Here is a 21,220-nt window from a genome sequence, read left to right as displayed (position 1 = left end):
ATCCACCACGGTGGGAGTATTTATACCATGGTAATTCACACATGCCACAAATCATGGCTTTGTTTTCAGAATGCCAGTTTACTAGCACAGCACTGGGTCTGGGAAAACAACATTTAATTAATTATAACTAAGTGAATAATGCGAGGCAAAGTTTTTTGTTGTTGCTAATTGCTTAGTCTAATATTATTAGAAAATATTGTGATACAGACACCTTGCACCTATTCAGCAGAATCTGCCTCCCCAACCTGATTACTGTAGTGACTGAAATTATTTTCTTGGGCCTTAGAAAGATTTTTCTGGCTCCCATCTGGCTTCCATTCAGATGCAGGTGGTGACCCTCTGCGTTCTTGTCTGACTCCCTCCCCAAGTGTGGTGAATAGAGATGGGATAGGGAAGGGAGTTCCAGAGAGAGCGCTGGGGTCCTGAAAGAAAAAGTCGGATGGTATCAGGGAGGAAATGTACTATTTGGCATCAGATTAGTTGCAACAATCTCCCCCTTCAGCCCCCGTTTCTTCCCCTGTTCTCTGACATCCTTCTTGCTTCTTGTCCTTGGTGTTAGCGACAATATTTTTCGAAACATGATGTGAATTTCTCTCTAGATCCTGGTTTTGCTGATCCAACACAGCAGGCGATGGTGTATACAGAAGGACTCTTGGTTCCTGTCCCTATTCTGGATTCTCTCAATACTCTGTAGCACTTTCCAGTTTCAGACTCTGATCCGGACACTCTTAAGGGTAAGGAGGAAAGAGATGGTGTTATGAGGAGGTACCGCTGGGCAACTTCTAAGTTGGAGTAAATGACATAAGGTAAATTGAGTTGCAGGGTAGGATTGTATTTAGGGGATTTGATAATAGACTTTAATCACAAGCATTGATACATAGGGGCTGTTTAGACTTAATTCAGATAAAAGGCTCATTTTCTTTGTCCCCTCCCCCCATAGGGCAGCAGTTCTAATCTGGCCTACTCCTGCGTGTTCTTCATCTGCTATGCATTCCAGATCCTGGTCCTGATCCTTTCAGCATTTTCAGAAAAAAATGACTCATCAAAAGTGAGACTCTAAATATGACCACTTCATGTATTATTTAATTGGATGGTATCTTGACAGATGTAACTTTGAGATGTCTAGGTCTCATGAAGGTCCCACACGCCCAGAATATAGTAGTATAGTCCATTTTGTGATGTAAGGAAACAAAGTGACTAGAATTTGGAAACACTTTTATATTGACCCACCAAGCTTCAGCATAGACAGTTAATTCATACATCTATGCCAAAAAGTCTGGTTATCATTCTACTGGTGACCTTAGGGTCTCCAAACAAACACACTGACCAGCCTACTTCAGTGTCATATCTAGTTTCTAGCACAACATCATATTTAGAAAACTCAGCTTCTGATTTTAGAGTTCCATAGAATTCCTGTTTCTAATTGATTTACTGTCTGATTTTTTTGTGTGTCTTGCAGCATCCTTCAACCACAGCTTCATTTCTGAGTGGCATCACCTTTAGTTGGTATGACAGGTAGGAAATACCTGGAGTGTGGCTTGTCTATATCCCTCCCCCCTCACTCTCCTGAAAGTGATGGAAATCTTAATTTTAGAAGTGCCTGCCATGGCTTCCATTTCTCCTCTACTTAGAGTCAGAGAATGTTAAAACATCCAGATCAGTTTACTGCAGTCCCTTCACTGGGCAGATGGGGAAGCTGAGGAGAGGAAGGAGGGGGATGTGCTCTTGGTAGCCTGGGGAGTTCCATGAAAAAAAAGGAGAGGAGGAAAAGGAGGCAGTAGGACAGGAAGAGGGAAATTTGGGGGCAAGGAGTGCGGCACAGACTCGGGTAAGGGATGAAATAGCTGTTCCGGGCTTCCAGAGGATCTGGAGCAGCCATCCTTGGCCTTTGTAGTTCCATGGACCCCTTTGGCAGCCTGGTAACACCCATGAATCCCTTCTCAGATGATGTTTTAAATGTGTACAATAAAAGACATGGGATTATAAAGGGAAACAAATATATTGAAATGTAGTTACCAAATTTGTGATATAGTAATACATGTGCTTCTTTATTAATGCATTAAATATCAAGACCTAATGCTAGCTGGGTTTAATAGTTTCAAAGCAGTGATGAGTGTAAATGAGCCATGAAAACATCTGTGACTTTTGTTACCTGGTAACAAAGGCACAAGTACTCTGTTTTAGAACTGTGGTGGGTTGACTACATTCATATTAGAAGGAAAGGCTAAATTTCAGTTAGAAGCTAATAAAAGTAAAGATGTAATTTATTTTCCATCCATGTTCTAAAATCCCAGGTTGAGGAGCCCTGATCTAGAGAGAGAGAGTATTAGAGGTGGCCTCCAGGTCTGCTCAGTTCCTTAAGGGCACCGTGGAGGCTCCTCAGGGAGATGCCAGGGCAGCAGAGAGGCAGCCAGTGTTTGAGAAGGAAGGAACAGGATCGGGGGAGGTGATGCTCTTTTGGCTCTCAATTCAGTAGGACTCCTTCCCCTTCTCTTGTTTTATCCCACCTTCCATCACCCCCACCCACTCCCTTTTCTGCTCTCCCCGCTCCTCTTTCAAGTTCCAAGAGCTGGGAGCTGGGCTAGTGGAGCAAGGGAGAAGCCCCATTCTTCTATCCCTCCATCCTGGGACTGGATGGTTTTGACAGAGGCAGAGAGGAGACAGCCTCTGGCCCCACCCGCAGGGCCTCAGCCTGTGGGTCACTCTTATTCCAGCACTGTTCTGAAAGGCTTCAAGAAACCTCTGACGCTCGAAGATATCTGGGATATTGATGAAGAGACTAAAACAAAGACACTCGTCAGCAGTTTTGAAAAGTACATGGCAGGAGAGCTGCAGAAGGCCAGGCAGGCATTCCAGAAACGGCAGCAGAAGAACACCCAGCGGGACCCAGGAGCCAGGCTGCATGGTTTGGACAAGAACCAGAGTCAAAGCCAAGATGTCCTTGTCCTGGTAACTCTCCCATGAGTGTCTGTCCAAATGTGCTGTCTGTCTTAGGCAAGAGGACACCAATGTCCTGGTGAATCTGTCCTTACATTTTGACAGCACTCTATACTTTACAGTGCATTTTATATTATTAGTAATATTCGCAATACTAATAGTACCTTAGTGATGGATACATGGGAGTATAATGTAGTACTGATCTCTCTCCTTTGAGGTATATTTGAAATTTTCCACAATAAAATGATTTTTAAAATAGAAAAATAAAAGAATACCTTAGCATTACTAGAATCTGCACGTCGGTGGGATTTAGCATTAGCAGCTAATTTATTTTTTTATTCACTTGAAAATATTTATTGAGTACCACTGTGTGTCAGAGACCATTCTGGGCACAGGTATAAGGATCAGCCTGAAAGAGTCCTCACCTTTAGTGAGCTGGAAAATAAATAATAAACAAATACATACATTACTCTGAAAGAGTAGTAAGTGCTATTAAGAAAACATGTTAATGTATCTGGGGTGAAGTGCTTCCTTAGACAGTAACAGGAGAGGCTTCTCAGAGGAGATGATATTTGGGCAAAGATCCAAGCGATGAAAAGAGCCCTTCAGAAGGAAGCGTATTTCACTCAGAGGCGCAGGAGGGGGAAGCTGAGTGGGGAACATGGTTGGCTTGTTTGGAGAAGAGAAAGAGGATGTGAGAGCATGGAGAGAGAGCCTGAGTGAGGGGTGAGGTGAGCTCAGGGAAAGGGGCAGGGACTAAGTCGTGTAGACCCTCATGGGCCCTGGTGAGGAGTCTGGATTTTATTTTAACTCTGATGGAAAGCCGGTGGAAAGTTTTGAGCAGAGGAGTAATGCAATCAGATTTACATTTTTAAAAGCCCACTGAAGCAGCTGCCAGGAGAACGGATGGTTGGGAGGCAAAAGTGGAAGCTGGCAAGCAGGTTGAGGCAGTTGTTCAGGCAAGAGACCGATCAGATGGGATCCCAGTGAGAGAAATTACAAGAGGATGTCACTGAGGCTGAGAAGCTGGAACTGGGGGCCTGGTGGGGACTCCTGAGACAGGAAAAGGAAGAGGCGGGAGAGTGGGTGGTGATATCCCATGTAGTAGATTCCCGGGGTCGCTGAAACAAAGCACCATGAACCGTGTGGCTTAAAACAACAGAAATGTATTGTCTCACAACTCAGGAGGCCAGAAGTCTGAAATCAAAGGATCGGCAGGGCCATGCTCCCTCTAAAACCTGTAGGGAAGAAACCTTCCTTGCCTCTTCTACCTTCTGGGTTTTACCAGCAGTCCTTGGTGTTCCTTGGGTTGTGGATGTTTTCACTCCACTCTCTGCCTCTGTCATCATGTGGCCTCTTCCCCCATGTCTGTGTCTCTTCTTACAAGGACACCAGTCATATTGGAGTAGGACCCATTCCATGACACACTCTAATGACCTCATCTTAACTTGATTACGTCTGCAAAGGCCCTATTTCCAAACAAGGGCACGTTCTAAGGCACTGGGGGTTAGGACTTCAACATAACTTTTCAGGGGATTCTATTCAACCCATAACATCCCACAATAACCGTGAGCAAGAAGAGAATGAAAAGGCTTTTAAGCATCCGAAATATATATATATATAAAATCATGCCCGTGCCCTTCCCTCCCACGATGCCCCACAGTCCCCCAGTCGGAGGCTGTTCTTTGTTTTTACATGGTATTCTCACCAGGTTTGTTGCCTGTTTTCCTAATCCAAAATAGATCTGAAGTATCAGTTAGGAGGGGGGAGGGCAACAGTGATAGCAGCTCAAAGGGTGAATGGGACCAGGCAGTGGACAGAAGACCGAAACCTGTACAAAGAAGGCAGCAGGGCTCAGGGGCTAACACTTGGGAACTGTTCAGTAAAGACAAAGTCTTACACCATGCAGCTCTGCAAGCACTGATGTTGTTTGGTTTTGTACCCAGGAAGAAACTAAAAAGAATAAAAAGAAGTCTGAGACCACAAAAGACTTTCCCAAGTCCTGGTTGTTGAAAGCCCTCTTCAAAACTTTCTACGTCATCCTCCTGAAATCATTCCTGCTGAAGCTGGTGTATGACATCCTTGTGTTTCTGAATCCTCAGCTGCTGAAGTGAGTCCCCAGGCCCTGGGTTGTCCTTTCAGGGCCTCCTCTGCCACTCTGCTTTTTGCCCCTTGTATATGCAGGCAGGAGGCTATTATTAAGTTTCCATTTTTTTAAATGCTCATAATTTTCTTCAACCTTACAGCATTGTGTTCATGAAAAGCACAAGGCATTTTTCAAGATCTAAAATGATCTGAAAAATCACTTAGATCCTTTAGCCTCCCTCTTTTCCATGTCCTTCTCCTCATAGGAAGCCAGATGCTTCTTAGGGGTGCTTTCTTCTTAAACAGAACTTCTGTGAGCTGAGTCATGTCCAAAAGGTGGGCCTCATACCCCAGGAGAGGCTTGTACATAGTCTCTGTAACCTCATTGCTCCACAGTCAGGCATTCAGTGGGTGGTTTGGGTTAATCATGACAGGACTTCAGTCTGCCAGGATCTATGGAATGAACTATCCTCCAGGGGAAACCCTTCTAACTCACGCTGGATACATGTCCTAATTCCTTTCCAGGAATCAATCAACTTGCTACATAACAGCCTCTTTTACCAGAGGGTAGGGAAAGAGAGCATCAAAGAAAGCACTGCAGTGGCAGCTTTGTGGAGCACACGTTTTCCCGTCTCACGGTCATGGGTCCTCAACCCTTAGCCCTTGCTGCTCATCTCCAAAAAAGGCAAGAGCGCTGGCATGGCTGTGGAGCTCAGTCTTCCAAGAACATTGAACAATTCTGGTCACTTTTGTTACCAACAGGGTAGGATAGCGTAGCTGGCTGTGCACAAGCAGGGTGAAGAGCCCTCGGAGGCTTGATGGGCACCACTTACTTGGTTTTGCTCTGGCAGATTGCTGATCTCCTTTGCAAATGACCATGATATATATCTGTGGACTGGGTATCTCTATTCAATCCTCTTCTTCGCCGTGGCCTTCATCCAGTCTGTCTGCCTTCAGTATTACTTTAAACTGTGCTTTATGCTGGGCATGAAAGTACGGACCACCATCATGGCTTCTGTATATAAGAAGGTAAGTGGAATATGCCAGGCATCACCAAAGAAAATCCTCTTTGTAAACATGAGCATTTCTTCCAAGATTGAGGAAAATTTGGTGGAAATGATAACTGACCTCAACACTGGATTTTGGCTAAACATACAGCCTTCTTTAGATATTTCTTTGGAGACGAAAATGAAAAGTGTGTGTACAGACATAGAGCGTCTGTGTGTGGGGGGTGAGGTGCACTCCAGGGGAAAGCCGGCAAGCTGTTCTCTGTCCGGGATCTGCCTTTCAGCTTTGAAGGCTTGCATGCCATCCCTCTCTTCCTTCCTCTCTCCACAAGGTGACAACACCTTGGGACAGAATGTAAAGTCAGAAAAGAAGCTGGCCAAGGGCAGACTCTTAAAATCACCAACATTTAAACCAAATACTGCATGAAACTTGGCTCATAAGACCTGGTGTGTCTATCTCAAATCACAACTTTGCCATAGACTAGAACGCTCTGTGAACCAGGACTCCATCTCCCTGGACTGACTTTTGCCTAGCGACTTCTTTTTCTCAGTCTTGAGTAACGACCAACACTTCCTCTGCCTGATTCCTTTTTTGGATTTGTAAATACCTCACACTTGTTACTAAGCTCTGCAGACTTGGGAGCTATTCCATTTCCTTAAGATGATTTTGCCCATCTTCCCTCTGACACGTTGCTTTTAATATTTAACTTTCTCAGAGCAACTTTATTTCCCTCTGTCCTAGACACCAAGGTGAATTCTCATTTTTTCCCTTAAGAAATGAAAGTAGAGTCAAGTATATCTCAATTTAAAAAATAAATAAAAAGAAATGAAAATAGCGACTACAAGCCTGAGGAGAAAATTCATCCATTAGGAGATGATAATTTTTATAGGTCAGAACATCAGTCGGTTGCCTTTTCTTCCTCTTTTTCATCCACAACTGGAGTGTTCCATCATAGTGATTTCTCTGTTACAGTTCCTGATTTTATCCTTTGCTTTCCTCTCTTAAAACTCCAGTGTGTCTTTTGTCTTTCCTGAGTAGATGTTGACTCGTCGAGAGACCCAGAGAGGTGATCCAAATGTCTTTAGATCAGAAGTCTGGTCAAGTTCTTTGAACTCCCAGATACCCTCACACTGGAATTTGTCTTCACCAAAATTAAAATTTTAATCCCCTTATTCCTTCTGGAGATACTGTATTTCTGCTGGTTTGCAGGATATGAGGTCACTAACCAGGCTGTCTCAGACATTTCTATGAACATACACTTTTACAGTTGTGATGATTCATTTCCACTACTTTGATTCTTAATATTGATATATTCCAGGTTTTGCAACTGTTACAATCCATAAGGAATGTGTAAAATAGAGCCCTTAATGAGACCTTCATTCAAATAAATATTGCCACTAAAATAGAATTTTTTTAAAAGATTTTGTTTGATGTGGACCATTTTTAAAGTCTTTGTTGAATTTGTTACAGTATTGCTTCTGTTTTATGTTTTGTTTTTTTGGCCCCAAGGCATGTGGGATCTTAGCTCCCTGACCAGGGATTGAACCTGCACCCCGGGCATTGGAAGGCAGAGTCTTAACCACTGGACCACCAGGGAAGTCCCTAAAATAGAATTTAAAATTGACTAATTTTATATGTTTAGATTATGCTTCATTTATGAAACATTATGAAGCATTTTTTACATCCATTATCAATTCTTAGCCCTGGGAAGTAACTGCATTACCCCTATTTTACAGAGAAGTGGGGCTTAGATCATTTCAATGCCTAGAATCACATAGACAGGACCTGCCTCTAGACAAGGGCTATTGGGACTAAATTAATGACTTTTCCACTTTACAAAGATTTATTGAAAAAAGAAAAGTATAGTGATTACCTTGAAGGGTAATTAGATGTTACTTTTTGTTTTTGTTTTTCAATACCAAAGGGGAGACATAGCAGTGAAATGATGTCTCTAGAACCTTGGTAGCCTAATATTTTAGGAAATTTCCTTCTTTTTACTGTACAACCAAGAATCCTGATATATTCTAAAGACTTTATTGATGGATTAAGATGACAGTAGAGCTTCTAGGAGGAGGAAGAAGGTGATCTCTAGGGCCACTCATAGCCCATACACTGCCTTGTGGGAATTAGAAGAAGGCTTTCATTCCTCTGGAAAGATGTAGCCCACACCAGAGGGTGGCTTGGTGAGCGTAGTACAAGCTGGTTTCATGCAGCCACCCCCCACCCCCCAGCCCCTTGTCTGGGAGCATTTGTACAAGGCACTGCTGTAAGTGACAGACTGTGTGTCTCAGCCTTCTGATCTCTCTAACATGAGAACAAGAGGCTCATGCTGCAAGATTCAGGCATCTAGATATTGCCCTCAAATTCCTGACAATAAGTCATTTTGCTTCCAGTGTGTGAACCCCGCAGTTTTCCTCACCATTCTAAGATCTCTGTCCTCCTTGGGAATGGTTGCAACCTCCTCACAGTATGGCTCCAAATAACATTGCCACATTAAAGTCTGCAAGGCAAGAATGAATACGTGCTTCTTCCTTTCATCCCTCCATTCCTTCCATCTTTCAGTATTTGATTTCCCTACTGTGTGCATGTGAAAGCGGTAGTGAATTGGACAGATGTAGCCCTTGTCCTTACAGAGCTTACAACTGGTGGAGAAATAGAAAAACAAAATTACACAGTGCAGTGTGGTGAATGTAAGGGCAGAGGGGTGTTAGGGGCATACACAGGAGAAACATCTAAACTAAACTTGGGAGTCAGGGAAGTCTTCTGAGAAGAAGTTCCATCTAAGTTGACACTAAGAGATAAATAGGACTTTTCTGAGCAAAAAAAGTGTGTGTGGAGGAACAGATGTTGGGGAAGGTAGGAATAGCAGGAAAGAGTGGTCAAGAATGAGAGAACGCTGCGTGTAAGATTAAGTGACAAGAAGATCACAGCTCCTTGGAAAAATTGTGTCCATATGGAGCCCATCCTTCTACTGTCTTTCACTTCCTTCCTGAATTTCCCCTCTCACTCCCCAGTATCCTTGGCCCTGTCCAGGTGTCCCAATTCCAATCTTTGTTTTCAGGCGCTGACTCTATCCAACCAGGCCAGGAAGCAGTACACCATTGGAGAAACGGTGAACCTGATGTCTGTGGATGCCCAGAAGCTCATGGACGTGACCAGCTTCATCCACCTGCTGTGGTCAAATGTTCTACAGATTTCCTTGTCCATCTACTTCCTGTGGGCAGAGTTGGGACCCTCAGTCTTAGCAGGTGTCGGGGTGATGGTGCTCCTAATCCCAATTAATGGGGTAATTGCCACCAAGAATAGGGCTATTCAGGTAAAGAAACAGTCACTGGGGACATGTTTATGTTCTTCAAAGTCTAAAGTCTTTTACTTCCTCTATTCTGACTTGTGATTGGAGTTTGAGCAACGCAAAGCTGGTAGAAGACTTGCCACTGTCCCAGATGAACTTGGCTTTATCTTCCCTTTTCATCTTCTGACCACTCTTAGGGTTTATATACTCTGTCTTGATTCACATTCCTCATTGGAAAGAGAAGAGCCGCCCAGGGACCCTGCATATAACTCTTACACCCTGCTCCACTGGGCTGTTCTTAGCACAGGGATTATTGACCCTGTTTCTCCATCATAGCAATGCAAACCAACCACACAGAGCAGTCACATGAGCGACCCAAACTTTAGGCCTAAATCCTGGCAACCAACCCTGCTACCACCAGGCAGCAGGGCTCCATGTGGACAGTTGTTAGCTATGCCAGCAACCATATTTTGGATGGGTGAACTCAATGGTGTATGTCATTTAGTCCTTCATTTGTTTTGCATTCAGTTAATTGCAAATATTTAAAAAATATTGTTTGCATATCCTATTTTGGGGGGAACACAGAAGCAAATTAGACAAGGCTCTTGCTCTTGTGGAACTTAGGTTCTACTTGGGGTGGAGATTCAGGCCATAAACAAGTAAAAGCAAAGAAGGAAAATGTCAGTTATGATAAGTACTATGCAGAGAATTAAACAGGGTGATATGCTAGTGAGTGGGTGGGTGGCAGTTTTCGATTAGGGGATCAGGAAAGACCTCTGTGAGGAGGGGACATCGAGCTGAGCTCTGGACAGCAACAATCTGAATGTGAAGGAGGAAGCCATGGAAAAAACAACCTAGGAGGAGGGCACAGTCAGGCCAAGGCTGTTTGGGTTCAGAAAGAAGGTGGGTGTGGCAGGGGCGGGGAGGCAAGGAGGAGAGTGGGAGAGACACAGCCCATCACTGGGCACCTCAAGTGCTCACCAAGCGACAGCCACAGCACCACTGAGATTTAGTATCTGCAGCAAATCTGGACCCTCACGTGGAAGTGTGTTCTGTGTCTCACTTTTTCCTGGCAGGTTCAAAATATGAAGTATAAGGACAAACGTTTAAAGATCATGAATGAGGTTCTCAGTGGGATCAAGGTGAGTAGCTGAGTGTAGGTGACTCTCTGGGCACAATGACAGCAACAGTGGGTTCTTGGGCTTAACAAACCTGCTAGAGGTTGTGGACTCCTGCTTCTGGGCCTGTGATGTGTCCCGTGACTTCTGATTCATTAACCCAGAAGTCTCCTGTTTCTTCCCCTGGTACTCCTCTCAGGACGTCTTTTGATCATGATTTCTATTTAATTATGTTAAATGGCTTGTTTTGTTTTTGTATTTTACTGTAGAGATGGTCAAATGTGCACAAAAGTAAAGAGAATGGTTTAATGAAGCCCCATGTATTTATCATCCAGCTCCAGCAATTATCAGCATGACCTAACTTGTTTCATCTATATCCCCACTCCCCACTTCATGCCCTGCTAGATTATTTAAAATCAAATCTCAGATATTTTGTCATTTCATTTGTAAATACTGGGTATGTATTTCTAAAATAAGAACTTCATTTTTTAACATAACCACAATACCAATAGCATACCTGAAAAAAAAAAACCAACAGTCCTTTGATACCATTAAATGTCCCCAATTACCTCATACATGTCTTTTTAATTTAATTTTATTTTACCATTGGTTAGTTTGAATAAGGATCCAAAAACTGTCCACACATGGCAATTAGTTGATAGTGCTTTTAATCTACAGTAGTCATTTGGTCATTTTAGAGAAAACAAGTTGTCTTGTTCCAGTGTTTCTTGTAAATTGGTGGTTAGATCTAGAGGCTTGAGTATAGTTTGGCTTGTTTGTTTTTTGTGTTTGTTTGTTTGGGGTGGGGTTGAGGGGCAAGGATACTTTCAGAGAGTGCTTGCTTCCTAACTTAGCGATGATGAGTGTTTATGGGGTCCAGGCGTTGTCAGCCTGACTCATCCCTTATTGTGTTTCCTGCTGTTCTTTCACCCAGGGCAGTGATTTGTGGCCCTGGAAGCACATTTCAATCCCCTGGGAAGTTTGTAAACCCACTGAGGCTTGGGGCCTACTTCAAACCATTTTAATTGGACTCTCTGGGGGTGAGGCTCAGGCATATATATATGTGTGTGTGTGTGTGTGTGTGTGTATATATATATATATATATATAATTTTTTTTAAAGCTCGCTAAGTGATTCTAATATGCAGCCAAGGTTGAAAACCACTGTCATAAAAGTTTTAGCAGCCACTGATGATCATTGCCTTGTTCTATTATTTCATTAGTAGTTGCAAAATGGTGATGTTTTAATTCCATTATTCCTTTGGCATTGCTTAGCTGGAATTGTGTAATGAAGAATGATCTTTAATCACCTAGTTGGTTACCCTAAAATAAAGTTTGTACAGGATAGGCAGGATAAATACAAGCTCCTTTCCTCTATTTACTAGTTTTCAAAATAATGCATTTTCATCCTTCAAAGGTGACCAATAAATTTTTTTTAATATATACATTGTTTTTGAATTCATGGACTTTAATATTCCCCTAAACCTCTTGAAAATGAAAAAGAGGCCCCTTTGAACATCCTGATATTTCTCCACACAGAGCTCTATATGTCTTCTTGCCAATGTGGCAAAATGAAAGCATAGACCTGGTTTCGGGTCTCAGCTCTACCACTCGCTAGGGTGGTGGCTTTGGGCAAGTTACTTAGTCTCTCTCAACCTGTTTCCTTATTGTTAAAATGGATGCAGTAATTCTGTTAGAGTAGGTGGCTACCTCTTCCTGGTTTTCCCAGAACTTTCTGGGTTTAGCACTGAAAGCCCCATATCCTGGGCAACCTTTAATCCCAAGCAAAGTGGGACAGTTGGTCACACTTAGGACTGAGTAAGATAATGTATATAAAACGTTGTATACCTAGTAGTTGTCAACAAATACAAGTTACCTTTCTGTAATCACACTTTATAATCTGAATTTCTACTTCCCCAATTTTGGGGAGCATATCCTAAAACATGGGTGGATGTTATGCACCTGATGTCCTTTTGGGGCAACAGTGTAAGCTGTGCTCTTTTCTATCCCATTAGATCCTGAAATATTTTGCCTGGGAACCTTCATTCCAAAACCAAGTCCACGACCTTCGTAAGAAAGAACTCAGGAACCTGCTGACATTTGGGCAGTTGCAGTCTGTGATGATATTTCTCTTATACTTAACTCCGGTGCTGGTGAGTGACAGGAGTCAGTGGGCTGGGTCAGCTTCCTGGAGAAGAAGGTCTGTTTAGATAGACTGCCCGCACCTGTAGGCCTGACCCTGAAATCCAGGGGCTCATCAAGTCCTCATGCTGCTATTCCTACCTCATGTCCCCAAATCTAGTTTCACCCTTGTGCACAATTTGGTGGTCTTGTCGCCCAGAGCAAGTTTCCAGGGGGTTCAGCATGAATGTGGTATCCAGGCATGGTCTGCGTGGGAAGGCTTCTTATCTTCTTGGGGAGGCCACGTGGGTCTGTAGCGGAAGGAACACTGATAACAGGAGCCAGGAGACTCGAGCTCTGGTCCCAGCAATGCCATTAGTTGACTTTATGACCTCAGGCAATATATTTCCTCCTCTTCTGGGCTCAGGCTTCTCATCTGTAACATGGGAGGGTTGAGATAATCCCTAAGACTCCTTCAACCCTGGTACAGTACTGTGTTCCTGAGACTTAGAACAAGGCTGCTTGATCCCTTTTAGGAATAAATCACAGATGGCTTTGCTTTTCCAGGTGTCTGTGATCACATTTTCCGTTTACGTCCTGGTGGACAGCAATAATATTCTGGATGCAGAAAAGGCCTTCACCTCCATCACCCTCTTCAATATCCTGCGCTTCCCCATGAGCATGCTTCCCATGATGGTCTCCTCCATGCTCCAGGTGGGTAGGAACTCTCACTGCTAACTGATTAGCTCTGGTTAAAAGCCTTAGAGTCCAGAATGACTGGTCTGTCATATCTCATTTCTAGCTTCTGCTGGTGAACCTTCAATTAGAGAGATTTTTTTGGTCTCTGGAGACCAGAAGTTTGATTTAGTAAAATCACAAGCTCATTGAGCCCCAGTTTTTCTGACTATAAACTGAGGATAATCATCTCAGTCTCATCCGTCTCCTTGGGAGGTATTTATGTAGCATTAGGGAAATATGGCACAAAAGGAGAGAAAAGACTTCTCTTTGGATGAAGCCACATACATGGTGGTAAAACCAAATGCAATCTGGGAGCCTCAAGCTGTCAGAAAATGGGCCATAGGGAGTGTTTGGGTCCTGAAAACTGAGCACAGTCACTGAGATAGACCAGGTACTAGACCTCAGGAGGACGTGCATGGGGCAGGTGGCAGACTGGTGAGGCAGCCAGGATGACAAAGTGTGGCGACCTGCATTCATCCTGGAGGTGGCTGGCTTCAGACAGCTCAGGCCGTAGGAAGGACTGGGGTTTAGGAAAAGACCTCTCCCGGTACTGGAGGGTGTTAAGGAAGGCTGATAGATTCGGCTGATAAAGAAATAACATGCTCTTTTTAGATTCAGATAGTTCATCGCATAGAGAGCAAAAGCAGGATCAGCAGAGGTGACAGCTCCCTGCATAACAAAGGGGCCCGATGACCATGGCATGTGGGCAGTGAGGCACTGTATGGGTCATGGACTCAGTTAAAGAAGAACATGCCAGGGGCCTCCCTGGTGGCGCAGTGGTTGAGAGTCCGCCTGCCGATGCAGGGGATACGGGTTCGTGCCCCGGTCTGGGAGGATCCCATATGCCGCGGAGCGGCTGGGCCCGTGAGCCATGGCCGCTGGGCCTGCGCGTCCGGAGCCTGCGCGTCCGGAGCCTGTGCTCCGCAACGGGAGAGGCCACAACAGTGAGAGGCCCGCGTACCGCAAAAAAAAAAAAAAAAAAAAAGAAGAACATGCCAGGGGCCCAGTTACCAGAATCAGACAGAAGTTTTGTCTTAGAAGAAGGCAGAAGACAGTTTCTGGAACTAGGTCCAAAGAGCAGTAGAATTGACCTCCCCCCACTCACCACAGTGAGTTTTCTGAGGGGCTGAAATAGAGCATCTTAATTTCCCTCTGTTCAGAGTGGACTGGCCCCCAGGGCTGAGGTGTGGCTTAATCACACTGGGGAGGGGGGCCAAGGGTTGGGGGCCAGAGGTTCCAGGTGTGGCAAATAGCAAATCATGGGCAAGAAGCCTGGCAGGTTGACTATCTGCTTCCACATTCAAGGTTGATGACGAAGTCAAGCTCCTCTACTTGTGCTTGTCATTGAGGTTTTTTAATCTTTTATGTCCTTCTCTAGGCCAGTGTTTCCGTAGAACGGCTAGAGAAATATTTGGGAGGGGATGACTTGGACACATCTGCCATTCGACATGACTGCAATTTTGGTAAGTGAATTTGGAAGTTGCATCCCATATATATTCACAGTGCTGGCACCAGTACTCTGCAGCAAGAAACTGATGGAAAGGGAAAGCTAGGGGACTTACCTTGCACCTATATTTGCACAGTATGCGTACCGTTATTACTTAAATTATGCTTTCATTTAGAACAGATTGCTTAGCCAGATTGCCAAGCTAAGCTGGGGCAGCTATTCTGAGGATAAGCAGGGAATCCTGCAAAGGATCTAGAAAACAGAAGTCCGGATGGAGCCAAGCATGTGGAATTGGGAAGATAGGCTGGAGTGAAAGAACACACAAGTTCTAAAGGTTTAAGGATTGGGGGGCATCCATAGCCAGAAGGAGCAGTGGGTCTGGAATCCAGGGCAGGGAATGGCTGAGTTTATATTTGGAAGTGGAATTTATACAAGAGACTAGGCAACAGAGGGGCTGAGTTTATATTTGGAAGTGGAATTTATACAAGAGACTAGGCAACAGAGGGCCTGGGAATGTACCCAGACTGTCTGTAGATCAAGAATCTGGGCTACCAACAGGCTTGGGACTCCTAAGTAAAAAAAGGACATTGTATGCAGGCAACTCTTGGTCTCATCCCAGGAGCTTTCATTTGCCTCTTGTCAGCTCAGGAGTCAGCACCTGACAGAGGCAATCTTGGGCTCTGCTGGAGGAAGCAGTGAGGGACACCTGAAGGCTAAGAAAGGGCAGACAGACATGTGGGGACCTACATCTGACTTAAAGAGGGGACTTTTTCCCAACAGACAAAGCTGTGCAGTTTTCTGAGGCATCCTTTACCTGGGACCACGATTTGGAAGTCACAATCCAAGAGTGAGTTGCCTCCTTTTCCTCTTGCTGTTTTTTAGGATTCTCCTTGCTAGTCTTGTTATTGAAAAATTCCATGTAATATAATACATGGGGAAACGAGCTATGTGCATGTGTTCAGTTAGAGACTAGGGCAGGCTAAACTCCTGGAGGGATGAACTGACAGCAAAGATCCTGAGCCCCTGTCCCTGTAACTACATCTGCTACCCTGCTTTCCTACTGTGGGACAGTGCACATCCAGCTGAGAGCCTATGAAGACATTTATTCTCCAGACTGTGGATGGAGGTAGTGCAGGGTTGGCAGGTAGCCTAGGTCGCTGGGTATGGTAGTGGATACACACAAGAACCTGAACTCAATTTAAGTTCATTTATTCACTTAAAAATAGTAATCAAGAAAAATCTGCCTTCTTTGCCCAGAGTGGTTGTTGGGAGCTGCCTCTATAATCAACTTCAGATCTGGAATTTTTCATCTACATAACCCATTCTCACATTCCCCTGCCTTAAGCCAACCCTTTCTTGCCACATTGCTGCGTGTAATGTGTTCCTTAAGCACTGCATGTACTGGTACACCCAACTCAGCCACTGAGCACAGCACCACAGAGTACAGCAGGAGCCCAAGCAGGCCAGATTTTTTCTTCACAACTGAGTATACCTGATCATCTCCCTGCTACAACCAGAACTTTCCACATTTCTCTCCTATTCCTAGATCCTTTAACATGGACTCTGGAGCTTGCCCCAGCATGTGTCAGGCCAGAAGCCCCACCTCTGAACCCTCCCAACCTGAAAGCCTCACTTTGCAGAGAGCAGAGTGGACATAGCTCCCACTTCATTAGTAGTATAAGTCTGGAAGGAGTCCAGCTCAAGGGGCAGGTTCAGAAAGCCTGTGAACAGGTTCCCCATGTTCCTAATGTTCTAGGGACTCAAATAATAGGGCCAGAACAGAGAGTTTCCAGGAGCCTGGCCCAGTGTGGGCCCCTCCCCAGCCAGACTCAGCCAGATCTCCAGGGGGAGGGGAGCAGGGAATCTGTGCTTTCAGCAAGTGTTTTACTGAATGGTTATTCTCACTGAATGGCCAACTTGGGGATACATTAATCTGGTCCAGCCCCATTAGTTTAGAAATGAGAGTCCAGGAGAAGTGACCCTCCAAGATCACGCAGCTCGGCAGTGGCAGACTTGGGACTTGAACCAATAAGGTCTTGTTCAGTGGTACCACGTTGGTTCTAAAATAATTTTTCCAGTGAAAACTCACATTTGGCACAAACAACTTATATATGAGGGCTTACTCTCAAAACTCTTAGAGCAGAAAAAAAATCATTAGAGAAATACTTTGGAGTATTGTATATGCAAGACAAATTTTCCAATCTTAAGGGAAAATCTCCTAATAATCAGACTTCCTGTGGAGCGTCTGAGAAGTGGCTTGAACTTCTCCCGAACAACACCCCTCCACACACCCATCTCCTTCAAGTGCACTTCTCTCTTTCAGCGTGAACCTAGACATTATGCCAGGCCAACTGGTGGCTGTGCTGGGCACTGTGGGCTCTGGGAAATCCTCCTTGATGTCAGCCATGCTGGGAGAAATGGAAAATGTCCATGGGCACATCACAGTCAAGGTGAGAAGGAATGCCAAGAAGAAGACTTCTGACACTCAGATGTGGTCTCTTGGCGCTGCCTTCTCATTGGGAGAATGAACTAGAATCTGATAACTACTCCTGTCATGTTGCTGTAGGTGAGGTCGTGGAGACATCTGGGAGACTTGTAAATGGTAGATTCTTTGCCCCACCCCACATATATAATCATTTTCTGGGGTAGATTCTAAAAACCTGCATTTTTAATGAGCTCCCCAGGTGATTCTCATATGCATACTAAAGTTTGAAAACTTGAATAGAGATGTCTTCTATCAAAGTATAGGTAATTCTACTATATCTGTGTTTCTGAAAACCTCACGTTCTGCAAAACTGTACAATAAAAATAATAGACCTGGGGGAAAGAGTTGGAACAGATCATTAAAAACATATGTAACTTTGTAAACAGGGTAGCAACAAAAACAACAACAGCAATAACAATAAAAACAGTAGCACTGTAAAATCTCCACTGACAATTACACCCAGCTTCACAATTAGTTCTGGGCCTCTCACCTCTTCCTTTGAGAGCTGGGTGTTTGAGGGCACTTGCTTCCAGTGCAAAAACATGACATAGAGTATAGATGTCATCAATTATAATTTTTTTAAATAGAGAGGAAATGTTTTCATGGCATCTCCATCAGTACTGTCAGCTTCCCCAGAGAGCTAAATTTAGGGGAAATTATAGGTATCTGGAATCATTTAACCAGCCACTACTCGCACCAAAAAGAGGCACGTCTATAGATTTTTAGCTTTTCTTAAGATCTTCATATATTGCTAAGCCTTTCTTCTTAATTATAAGAAAGCTTGCCCCTAATTGCTTTACACTGACATGCTTGGAAAAATTTTAAGAACCAACACTTCTTCCACATTATACTGACATTATTCCCTGATTTACTGATTACTAATGAGATAATTTGCATTAAATAAACATGCAGTGTAGCAGAGCAGACTCTACAGATTGAACTCTGCCTCCTAACTCCTTTCAGGAAGCGTTTTCTTGCTAACTCATAACTGAGTTTGTCCTCAAACACAGGCATTTATCAGGCTCCATCTCTCATTTGACACGATCTGTTTCGTGCATCAGCCTGGAACCCAAATTTCAATCTCTTAGTTGTTGCTTCCTAAGATGTTGTCTATACCATTCCCCCATCAGTGTTAGCCCTCTGTTGGTCCTAGTCAACTCTCTGGGGTCTGACTAAAACCCTGTTCTAGAAGCAGCACGTGCAGTCATCCTCCATTTTGGGGATCATGGCTAGAGAGTGATAGTCCAAAAAAGGAGACTTTAAATGATGCATAGGATATTGAATCTTTCTTCCTGGATGGTGCAATAAATACATGCACCTTTATAAATATCAATTGCTCGGTCAGCCTGACATACATTTTTTAAAAATCTACATTCCATTTGTTCCTCCCAACTCCTGCCACCCCCTCCTTCAACACTGCATTCCCAGAGGAACAAAACTGTCATATGGTCTGACCCTTCCCATCCTAGGGCACTGTAGCCTATGTCCCGCAGCAGTCCTGGATCCAGAACGGCACTATAAAGGACAACATCCTTTTTGGGTCGGAGTTGGATGAAAAGAAATACCAGCAAGTTCTGGAGGCCTGTGCTCTCTTCCCCGACTTGGAAGTGCTGCCTGGGGGAGACCTGGCTGAGATTGGAGAGAAGGTACTTGTGACACCAAGGGGCCTTGAAGGGTGAAGAAATAGTGAAGGAAAAGAGTAAGGGTGGTGAAGAAGTACATGACAGTAAAATAGTTGATCAATTTTGATGGTCAAGCCTGGAACAAACACCAGAAAACATGAGTTTGCACAATATTTTGTGCAAATAACTCAGAAATTTAAAATTTTGTACCTAGAAGCAAATATAGGAACTGTGTAATCTAAAGGAGAGATGACGAGGCTAGGACCTGAGAGGTTAACTAAGAAGCAGCTGACCCAAATTTGACCTCACAGGTGGAGGGCCAGAGGCAGACCAGAGCCTAGTTGTCCTGACTCTACTTCTGTATACCATTGAGGACCAGAGTATTGTTCTAATAATCTGCTTTGAACACATAGACATTTAGAGTATATTATTTTCTCATGTTGTCAAATGCCTTTCTTAAAAATTAATTTTTAATGACTGTTTTGAATTATATGAATATAGTATAATTTGTTTAGAAGTCCCTGATTACTACATATTTGGGATGTTTTTATACTCTTTCCCCATTACTAAACATGAATATAGTAGTTTTTTGGGGAAAGATCTTGAGATGTTAGAAGACTAGTGAAGATATAGCTCTAGAATGATTTTGTTCATTAATTCAGCATATTTTTATTGAGTACCTACTATGTGCCACACACTATTTTAAGTGCTGGAGTTACATCCACGAACAGACAAAAATCTACCCTGATATAGCTCTACATTCTCATGAGGAGGAAGCAACAACAAGAAAATAAGTAAATTATATGATATAAAATGGTAAGTTGGCCATGCTTTTAATTATTGGGCCTAAAGTTATTTATTTGAATCAAAGATATTTATTTGTATAAAGGAACTTGTGTTACTGAACTGCACTTGGGTCTGGCTGCCCACCACACAGCACAGCCAATCTACTGACGTTGGGTTGTGGTGAAGGAAAGTACAGTGTTTATTGCAGGGCCCAGCAAGGAGAATGGTCAGCTCATGCTCAAAAGACCCAAACTCCTCAATGGCTTTCAGGGAATGTTTTTTTTATTATCATTATTTTAAAATATTTATTTATTTATTGGCTGTGTTGGGTGTTAGTTGTGGCATGCGTGATCTTTCGTTGTGGCGCGTGTGCAGGCTTCTCTCTAGTTGTGGCACGTGGGCTCCAGAGCATATGAGCTCTGTAATTGTGGCACATGGGCGCTTTAGTTGTGGCCCGTGGGCTTAGTTCCCCTGCAGCATGTGGGATCTTAGTTCCCCAACCAGGGATCGAACTGGTGTCCCCTGCATTGCAATAGAGACTTTTTTTTCTTTTAACATCTTTATTGCAGTATAATTGCTTTACAATGGTGTGTTACTTTCTGCTTCATAACAAAGAGAATCAGCTATACATATACATATATCCCCATATCTCCTCCCTCATGCATCACCCTCCCACCCTCCCTATCCCAGCCCTCTAGGTGGTCAAAAAGCACTGAGCTGATGTGCGTGTTTCCTACTAGCTATCTATTTTACATTTGGTAGTGTATATATGTCCATACCACTCTCTAACTTCGTCCCAGCTTACCTTCACCCTCCCCGTATCCTCAAGTTCATTCTCTCTGTCTGCGTCTTTATTCCTATCCTGCCCCTACGTTCTTCAGAACCATTTGTTTTAGATACCATATATATGTGTTACCGTACGGTATTTGTTTTTCTCTTTCTGACTTACTTCACACTGTATGACAAACTCTAGGTCCATCCACCTCACTACAAATAACTCAGTTTTGTTTCTTTTTATGGCTGAGTAATATTCCATTGTACATATGTGCCACATCTTCTTTATCCATTCATCTGTCAGTGGACACTTAGGTTGCTTCCACGTCCTGGCTATTGTAAATAGAGCTGCAATGAACATTGTGGTACATGACTCTTTTTGAATTATGGTTTTCTCAGGGTATATGTCCAGTAGTGGGATTCCTGGGTCGTATGGTAGTTCTATTTTTAGTTTTTTAGGAACCTCCATACTGTTCTCCATAGTGGTTGTATCAATTTACATTCGCACCAACAGTGCAAGAGGGTTCCCTTTTCTCCACACCCTCTACGGCATTTATTGTTTGTAGATTTTTTTTCTTTTTTTTTAAAACATCTTTATTGGAGTATAATTGCTTTACAATGGTGTGTTACTGTTTCATAATAAAGTGAATCAGTTATACATATACATATGTTCCCATATCGCTTCCCTCTTGCATCTCCTTCCTTCCCACCCTCTCTATCCCCCCCTCTAGGTGGTCACAAAGCACCGAGCTGATCTCCCTGTGCTATGTGGCTACTTCCCACTAGCTATCTATTTTACGTTTGGTAGT

The 21,220-nt window shown here is 43.6% G+C and overlaps 1 protein-coding gene across 1 annotated transcript in view; it reads left to right on the top strand.

The window, feature by feature from the left end:
• The window catches only part of ABCC2 (ATP binding cassette subfamily C member 2), a 76,909-nt gene that overhangs the window by 11,046 nt on the left and 44,643 nt on the right, over nt 1-21,220 (top strand). Inside the window, exons 4-17 of the mRNA XM_060100904.1 lie at nt 600-734; nt 941-1,048; nt 1,460-1,515; nt 2,715-2,949; nt 4,884-5,047; nt 5,874-6,051; nt 9,092-9,346; nt 10,399-10,464; nt 12,454-12,591; nt 13,127-13,273; nt 14,676-14,760; nt 15,525-15,591; nt 17,068-17,194; nt 18,699-18,875. Coding sequence (XP_059956887.1) covers nt 600-734; nt 941-1,048; nt 1,460-1,515; nt 2,715-2,949; nt 4,884-5,047; nt 5,874-6,051; nt 9,092-9,346; nt 10,399-10,464; nt 12,454-12,591; nt 13,127-13,273; nt 14,676-14,760; nt 15,525-15,591; nt 17,068-17,194; nt 18,699-18,875 — 1,938 coding nt within the window. The remainder of the gene's footprint in view (nt 1-599; nt 735-940; nt 1,049-1,459; nt 1,516-2,714; nt 2,950-4,883; nt 5,048-5,873; nt 6,052-9,091; nt 9,347-10,398; nt 10,465-12,453; nt 12,592-13,126; nt 13,274-14,675; nt 14,761-15,524; nt 15,592-17,067; nt 17,195-18,698; nt 18,876-21,220) is intronic.

The sequence above is a fragment of the Mesoplodon densirostris genome, chromosome 1 (assembly GCF_025265405.1).
Source record: "Mesoplodon densirostris isolate mMesDen1 chromosome 1, mMesDen1 primary haplotype, whole genome shotgun sequence".
Classification (NCBI taxonomy): Eukaryota; Metazoa; Chordata; class Mammalia; order Artiodactyla; family Ziphiidae; genus Mesoplodon; species Mesoplodon densirostris.
The sequence above is the reverse complement of the archived record's forward strand: the minus strand, read 5'-3'. Positions and strand labels throughout refer to the sequence as shown.